Below are 9249 nucleotides of genomic sequence, written 5' to 3' on the forward strand. Positions count from 1 at the left end.
AATGCCACTAATCTGATTCGGCTGCTGCGTTGCTTCCAACTATCTTCGGGGCTGAAGGTAAATATGCAGAAGAGTAATATCATGGGTGTGGGGGCTGATTACGAGGAAGTGGTATCTATCGCTAGTAGACTTCATTGCAGACCTGGGCTTTTGCCTTTTACGTACCTTGGTCTGCCGATTGGTGGACGCTCCAACAAAGCTGAATCTTGGGCACCTTTAATTGAAAAATTTAACAAAAAATTATCAGCTTGGAAATCCAAAATTCTCTCTTATGGTGGCCGGCTTGTCTTGATCAAATCCGTCTTAGGAAGTCTGGGTTTGCATTATCTCTCGCTTCTTAAGGCTCCTACCTCGATCATCAACAAACTAGAATCTATTCGCTCGAGGTTCTTTTGGGGCGATAAAGGAGGAGTGAGAAAGATTTCTTGGATCAGTTGGAGTACTACGTTGGCGGATAAAGATGYTGGCGGTYTGGGGATCGGTAGTCTTAGAGCCCTCAATCTGGCGCTTCTCGCTCGGTGGTGGTGGCGATTCAAATTGGAGCAYAATCACATTTGGAGACGGGTTATCATTGCTCTCCATGGTGATGATGGCGGCATGAACAACTTGGTCAGAAATGGYAGATTTCCGGGACTCTGGAGGAACATTTTAAAAATCCACAAGGAATACAATAGCCTCAATCTTCCTTTTGCGGACTGGTTTCAAAGAGATCAAAGCTCTAACGGGATCAATATCTCTTGGCGATGGGCTCTGACTTCTCACGGTAACTTCTCGGTCTCTTCGATGAGAGCTGCGTATGATGCTAATTCGCTTCTCCAGGTTAGTTTCAGAAATTCTTGGTGGGTCACTTGGGTTCCCTCTAAAATTAATATTCTAGCTTGGCGTCTTCTTCACAAAAGGCTTCCGACTAAAATTAATCTTGCTAAAAGAGGAGTGGTTTGTCTCTCCTCCCTTTGCCCTCTGTGCGATTGTGTGGAAGAAGACGAGGAACATCTTTTCATAGGACGCTCGATATCTCGGCAATTGCTTAAGGATTTGTGCAAATGGTGGAAAGTGGACATTGGACAGGTGAATTCTATTGATAATCTTCTTGACCGTAGCGCGGAGGTGGCTGGGAATTTTTCGTGTAAGAAGGCGTTTATTGGAGTGGTGTATGGATTCTTCTGGATTATTTGGAACTTGCGCAACCGCAAAACTTTCTATGTTCCTTCTCAGACGACGGCTACTTTTCTTGCGGGCCAGCTTCAGGCGTATTCTTTTTTCTGGTTTAAAAACAGGGTGCCGAAAGTTGTTATGGCGACTAGTTGGATAGAGTGGTGTAATTCTCTCATGTCTTGTTTTTAACCTGTACTCTCTTTTGCTAGCGTCTTGCTAGTTTCTATGCTATCTCGTCTTTGTTGCCGGTCAAAAAAAAAAAGAATTTTTTTCTAAAGAATTCGTCGTGATATATCTGATCGCTAATGCAATTATGTTTAATAAAATAACCATGTTTGAATCAAATGAGGATCTAGGCATGGCAACGGGGCGGGGATGGGGCGAATTTTGTAATCCCCGGCCTTGGCGGGTACGGATATTATCATCTCGTCCTCGGTCAAATCTCTAGCAATCTCCAGTCAAAACCCGGTGTCAAAGCTCATAAATAGTATCATTTAGTTTGATTATGGGATCCGCTTTAGCAGGGAATCCCCATCCCCATTCGGGTCGGGTCAAATCACCATCTCTATGAGGATCCCGTTCTCGGTCTTGTGAGGTATCCCTGTCTTTGATCAGGCCTAGACGGGTACACCGGAGTTTTCGACACAACGGGTTTCATTCTCATGCATAACCCTAATGCCTTTATGATTAGAGTTATAACATAAACATTCACTGTTCTTTTGCTATTTATTTCATCCCAATTTCCAAACAAATATTTGTCTTATCTAAAAAAAACCTTCTGAAACTAATAGTTAGAAAAAATCATCGCATACATCCAAATTAGAGATGCATTGCTTGTCAACCCATTTCTAGCACTCGAACCTCATGACCTTCTCAAGTCCCAATACCCAGTATTTAGTTAAAGATTGTCTCTTACATGGATTCGAAACGCTTGTTGTATAACTTTTGAAGGTACTGTTTGGGAAAAATAAGCTAGCTTATGTTTAAGGTACATGTTTGGATGTATATAAGTTAGATGGTCCGCTAAGATCTTGGTTGGTCTATTAAGATTTAAGGCATTAATCCATTTATGTTAAGATCGTTCGGCCGTTTCAGATTTTTAGTCTCCAAATGAACAACAAACAGAACAAGGCCGGTTTTGAAATAGATTTTCAGTCTCGCACCCGTTGTCCTGTCTCATGAGCTCTCCTGACATATATTTTGAAATCGAGATTTTGCCTTTCATATCTTGGTTCTCCTTCTCCATCTTGATTCTTGGCTTTAGGTAAAACCCTAAAACACTTCTTACTTTTGATTTATGATTTTGTTAGCTTATTTTGGATAAATCTGGTAAATTGATATGTATCAGTTATCATTGATAAGTTACTCATAACTTTTTTTTTTGTAAGGGTGTCCGGGCCAAAGCCCGACTAATCCCCGGCAAATTTGGAGGCTAAACATGGCCTCACTTAAATGTCGCCAACACTCCCCTCCCAGAGCTCGAACTTGGGTTCATGACTATGTCATGCCCAAGCCTTTACCACTAGGCTGAAAGGTCTTTGATATATTGATTTTTATTTTGCTATTGTTATTGCTAGAAAAAAAATGGAAATATTCTTTAAAAGAAAAGCATCAACACCTGAATCTAGCTCTGCTCGTCCGATACCTGGTGATATTGATTTGAATGATCTTCCTTTAGGATCCGGTCGATACGAAAAAAAAAATTCAGAGTATCCTCCTAATCGAAGAGATGAAATAAGGAGAAAATATTTGATTAGAGGACTTTACTAACCACATGACCATAACTTCCTAAGAAAAATTATCGTAGGTAAGGGATGGCGTTTTTGTCCGGCTTGGTTTGATCAATACGCTAATTGGTTGGAGTATAGTGTAAAAACATATAAAGCTTTTTGCTTGTTATTTTTTTTATAGATCATCACAAAAAATGTGGGAGTGATATTTTTGTGACGGAGAGCTTTAATAGTTGGAATAAAACAGAGAGATTTAGTCTTCATATCGAGGACGTTAATAGTTTTCACAATATAGCACTTAAGAAAAGTGAGGATATAATGAGACACGATGTCTTTCATAAGTGATCGGTTGTTTAATTCTAATTTATTTTCTCGTCAATCACCTATTATTAATGTGCTAAAATGGTAAAACCGAACTACATTAATGTTTTTGGCAGGTTCGAAAAATTTGGGCCGAAAAAGGGACAAAAAGAGGATTTTTGACAACTTTGCAAAACTATGGTACTTCAAGCATAATTCACTCGGCCGAGATCGAATTTAAGTGATTCAACATGATCTGGAAAGGTAGAAAACGTGCCTACAACTTTTAAGTTCTGAGTTTCTGCAGATTCGGGCTTAACCGTAGTTAAAACTGACTTCGAAGGTGAAAAAGTGTTGTTGGAGAGTAAAGAAAAAAGGGTACAAATCATGATAGCAGGGAATAAACCAGCTACTGGACATGGGCTTAGGTTAGGGCCTGATAAAAAAAACTCCACGTTTGCATATGTTTTAGCCCATGAGTTGGAATCCATGGGATGGTAGTATACGGGTGCTAAAATCGGTTCTCGGCCGGGCCCAATCGGTCCTAAGCTTTCTCATAACCGACCAATGATAGGATCGGTCAAGATACTTTATAACCGGTTATGGACCACCGGTTCCGGTCCCGGCATTAAAAATAAGATTTTTTGGATTTTTTTTTTAAAAATTAATGATATATTTTTTTAATACATTATAAATTTATAATTGGATTACTCAAATATACTTTACAAATGCGTTTTAATATAATTAAAATTACATTGTCTTATAAAATTATTTATAAAATTATTTGAATTTTTGGGCCGGGCCGGTCCATAGCCGATGAATTTTCGACTATTATTTCATTGATGGATCATCTACCGCCATAAAATCCTATTGTGTTTCTTCAAGCATCAATCGTCATTTTCCCTTTATTCTTACACAAATATCTATCATGACCATTACTACAACCACGTTATATGACGTAATTAGAACTTTTCCCATTGAGGGTTAACATTTTCTCTTGGACTATCCCATTTGATCTAATTTAGACGACCAATCTGATGTTTTAGACCACCGTCCATACGTCATCGTCACTACAGGGGTAATTAAATGGTTTCTTTACACGTCTCTCTTTGATTCTCTACAACATATAATATGAAAAGCAAATTGATTATATGTTCAGTCATCGGTTATTCGCTCCAACAACAAAATTTACGTCAAAGCATGACTTATTCACCAAATTAACTTCAAACTCATCGTTATTGTTCACCACAAGCAGTTCATGTTGGCTAAGGGATTTAACATTCATGAAACTTTATTTGTTAGTTATTTCGAATAAATCACATTTCATGATTTTAGACAATCTGGTATTGTGTATGAACTAAATGAGTTTCAGAAAAGTAGTAATTAGGAATGTTCCAACCTCCTTGGTTTTGTTGTTAACGCTTTCAACGTAATTGTTTTTCATGATGTATTATGTACGTTGTTGTTGTGAAATGCATATTTTTGAAAACAAAATGAGGCTTAGACCATATGGTCTAGTAAGGAAATACCCCGTCAATTCCACAATCTAGCATAAACCAATTAATTAAAAACATTTAAATACGTTAGTCATAAAGTATGCCCGCAAACACTACACCTCTCCCAAGAAACTAGTCACAACTATCGTCATTCAAAAACAACTCACATCCCGATAAGATCGAAATCAATATTGAAAGTGACCCACCAAATGAAATGCATTCGTGGCAATATATATATATATATATATATATATATATAATTCTCCCCTACACGGACCATCACAATCCAACGCACACGGACTTTTTTTTGTGTGTAAGTTCCTTTAGCCTAATAATCAATCATTACCACGTGTGTTAATTTCCAACAACATGCACTCAGAAACTGTATCAAAGTTAACGGTAATAATCCAAACATATCAATCTGATATAATATTGAAATACTAATCATTTGAAAACTTACCTTGATCACAACGGTACTCTAAATTCTTATCTGATAACATATCTTGATACCAAACACTTGAAACTAAATAAATGAAGCATGGGTCACAATCTAAATAAATAGACTCCACCGCAACTCTTAACAATCTCTAAGGCACGTAAACAAACCCCGAAACAACAATTGGAAAACACCTCCACGGTAAGGAGTTGTTTGTTTACTTCTTAATATTTCCATTAAGAGGCAATATCTGAATCGTTAAGAGATAAATCTTGTTTGGCAAAAAAAAAATTCTCTTAATTGTTCTAAAACACTCCGAATGATTTTGTATCTTGGATCTCCCTTAACCATTAAGAGCCCTAAATTCATTGTACACAATTACCAAACAACTTCATTTTGTATTATATCATGAGAGCCTCTTAATCATTCTACATCAAATCATTCAATAAAAACCATTCAACAATTGTCAAACAATCTCTTGGGCGATTAGTGTGTGCTCAATATTCCATAGTTAAATATATTACAAAACAAATAGTGAAATAATAGTTGGTATAGGGATATGGTTGGCTGAGTCGTATTTGTGAAGACCCTATGCTTCTTTGTAGCCAGGCCCTAAGAAAACAAAGCAATTTATTATGGCAATTGAGTCAGCACGTGGATGGACCCTTTTATTTTATTAGTCAACCCATGTGTCCCCATTATATCAAATGAATATAGGTAGTTAACGGGAATCGATTCTTGTTTACCTTTATCTTTCTTTCAATAAATTACGTAGGTCAGATATTCATGACATCTTTTCTCTATACATTTTCAAGTTTTCAGTACTGATAACAGACTGATATGATGATTTTGCCGATCACCATAAATAACAATCAACCCTCTCTCTGACAAATTGATATTGATCATTTTTTTATTATACAAAATACTGACATGATTCTCTGCTAACTAATTCATTCCCACCACAACATTAAATTCTTTCATTGGCATTGAAAACAGACGAATCAACATCCCACACCTCTCAATTTCAATTATATAATTTTCAAACATATAGGCAACAAATACTTGACTATTAGCGGTATCAACCGCTAATATGTTGTCAAGAAGCACATAATTCATATATGCACATCCAACAAATGATAGTGATACGAAAGAAAAGTTTGTACCATAATCAAATAATACTTTAGCATGTACAAAGTTAACAAGAAAAGTACATGTTACTACGTCTGGTGTTGTTTCAGTCTCACTTTTCGTCATCTGAAATGATCTACCCCGCGCCCCTCCCAGTCTCCCCTCGGTATGTTCGGTCTTCCACAAGTTCTCAGGATATTTCCTCCCATAGTCAATTGTGAAGTTCTTAATTGCGGACAATTTGGTCGGATGTGGTCGGGTGAATTGCAACAAAAACATCTTTTGGATGTTGGACAATTTCTCGGGAAATGACTCGACTCGCCTCTGGCCTTAACATTCAAAAAACATCAAATTTGATTGGCCCATTAACATAAAAAAGAAAATAAAAATTCAACTTCAACCATACTCTAAAAAAATGTCGTTCAACTAAAATGGATATACCGTTTGATTGGAGTGGTTTGACCGGCAAAAAAGTAAATATGTCAGGATGGTTGAAGGTGCTCTTAGATTATTTTCAATCTAACATTAAAAATTCTAAAAAAAAATTAATAAATGTGTTTTCATCTCCAACTCGATAAAAAAAATAGAGGTCAAGAATGTTGGTCTTTATATTTAAAGGTTAATAAAGTAAATATATATAAATATAATATTAAGTTTTTATAACTTTATATATCTATATTGATTAAAAGTTTAATATATATTAAGATGTTTATTATTATTATATAAATATAATAATATTAAAGATGATTTTAATGTTTTTTTAGTGTGCAGTTGGAGTTGATCTTTTTAATGGCTCTTAATAATACTTCCATTTTGTTTCGTTGTGTGTTACCACTTGAAAATTCTTCTGAATCGGCTTCTGAACATGTCAATACTTTGTAACGTTTACACCATTAATTTTCATTTAAACTTGCGGAAGTGTTTTCGCGACATTACCAACTCGGAAAGATTGTGTCGGGTGAGTCTATGTGTGTATACACACACATTAATGTTTAAATTAGAATCATAAAAAGGGTGAGAACGAGAGAATAGATCTCAGCTGTCGGATGAACTTACGACACAGAAAAAAAATGAGAGAATTATAACAAGAAATGGAAAACGATATAGATTTGGATTCATGCGAGACGAAAAACCTCCATTATTTTACACATATTAAGTACACACTTCTTTCTATAGAAGCCATGTCAATTATTACATGTATAAGCAACACGTACTGCAAGATTGCATGGTGAATCATCTTTTTCACACGTGACGGAAAAGATGGTTCATCCCCGATGGCTGCATCAATTCTGAGTTTGCTTGTATGCAGTTGCCTCTGCGAACGAGCTGCAACACTTGCACCCTCCATGGTAACGTCCACCACAACAACCATGCCTGCAACCACTGTATCCTCCTCCACCTCCTCCACGTCCACCACCACCACCGTTGTATCCTCCACGTCCACCACCACCACCACCGTTGTGTCCTCCCCGTCCACCACCACCGTTGTATCCTCCACCACCACCACCTCTGTTGTATCCTCCACCACCACCACCTCTGTTGTATCCTCCACCACCACCACCTCTGTTGTATCCACCACGTCCATCAATCTCACCTGCATCCATCACTTGGTGTTATATATCATGTGGTGTTATATATATATATATATATATATATATATATATATAGTCATAAATGGTTGATGAAAACAGAAGAGAAATCAAGTTTGCTTACTGTCAGGGTTGGAGGCCAAGTCTTTAGCAGCCACTTCTGAGGTAACGAGAAGAACAAGAGCAAAAGCTAGGGCAAGAAGAAGAAACGTCTTGGAAACCATTTTGAGCTGTTTGCAGAGATAGAAGTGTATGGAAGAGGGATGAGGAAACTAGTGTGTTAGGGGTTTCTATTTATAGAAGGATTTCATGCATGAGAATGAAAAGTTATGGTATAGACGATGGTCCCTGTGTGTGTTGGCATTGGTTGGCTGGTGAGGATATGGGGGCCAATTAAGCTTTCATTTTCTTTGACATCTGCAACCCATTCTTATCCTTTCCTCTAATATATCGCATAATAATTAATAATTAGCATACAAATATAACATTTTAATCATATTTTTTTAACCAATTTTTATTTGCATCGATCCAAAGACTTGTATGGATTCATGGGAAAATGAACCATCGAAATATAACATAACGACTACAGAAAGGGATAACACATTTGGCATTTATATTTAGGATTCAATAAAGTAGGTCTCTATAAATAAATAAATATATATATATATATATATAGATATATATGTATACTATACTATAAAGTATTTAAAAAAAAACTCTTAAAAACTATTTTTTATGCATAAAGTACTGTTTATTGATGCATATTACTTAAAATTCAAGATTACAATTAGATTGTGCTTAAGTACAACATATTAAAACTCTATATTTAAATTCTTGTAACTAACTGTGGATAAATATAATCAAATAAATGATAAACATCTCATTTTAAATAAAAAAAATCTAAAATATAATTAAAATAATCATTAAATTCTAACAAAATACTTAATTATTATCTTTATAAAAATTATATTATTAAACCTAATTAAGTTACTTCGTTACGTTAAATTAAATTATAATAAAAATTTTGAATTAAAAAAATAAACAAACAAGAACTTTTAAATAGTTAATTTGATACTAATATTGATATATTTTTTGCAAATTTTATATAATATTTTCAAATTTATATTTTATTCGAAAATAGAAACATTATCGCGTTTTCAAAACTACATAAAATCGTATTATATGGACATGGATAAAAAGTAAAACGAAATATTGAAATGAAAATGTGTCTCGATGTACTGCACGAGTACCCTTCTAGTATATATATATATATATATATATATATATATATATATATAGGGTTGGGTTCACGTGAGACCAGTCTGTTTTCGTGAGACCCGTGAGACCGTCTTTTTACACTTGAAATTTCACAGCGAAAACATTGTGAAGATAAAAATAATCTGAACTTTCATAGC

At 35.5% G+C, this 9249-nt stretch overlaps 2 protein-coding genes across 2 annotated transcripts in view; one reads left to right on the forward strand and one right to left on the reverse strand.

Moving 5' to 3' along the window:
• Window positions 1-1344, forward strand: part of LOC112506317 — a 2828-nt gene extending 1484 nt beyond the window's left edge. Inside the window, exon 3 of the mRNA XM_025110326.1 lies at window positions 58-1344. Coding sequence (XP_024966094.1) covers window positions 58-1344 — 1287 coding nt within the window. The remainder of the gene's footprint in view (window positions 1-57) is intronic.
• A 5993-nt stretch (window positions 1345-7337) lies between these two features.
• On the reverse strand, window positions 7338-8093 carry LOC112507815 (glycine-rich RNA-binding protein 8-like). The gene is made up of 2 exons (XM_025112532.1): window positions 7959-8093; window positions 7338-7839 (listed from the first exon to the last, which is right to left on the reverse strand). The coding sequence occupies exons 1-2, from the start codon at window positions 8056-8058 to the stop codon at window positions 7529-7531; spliced, it is 411 nt and encodes a 136-aa protein (XP_024968300.1). The 5' UTR covers window positions 8059-8093; the 3' UTR covers window positions 7338-7528.
• Between the last annotated feature and the right edge of the window lie 1156 nt (window positions 8094-9249).

This window comes from Cynara cardunculus (assembly GCF_001531365.2).
Source record: "Cynara cardunculus var. scolymus isolate 2C chromosome LG 2, CcrdV1, whole genome shotgun sequence".
NCBI lineage: Eukaryota > Viridiplantae > Streptophyta > Magnoliopsida > Asterales > Asteraceae > Cynara > Cynara cardunculus.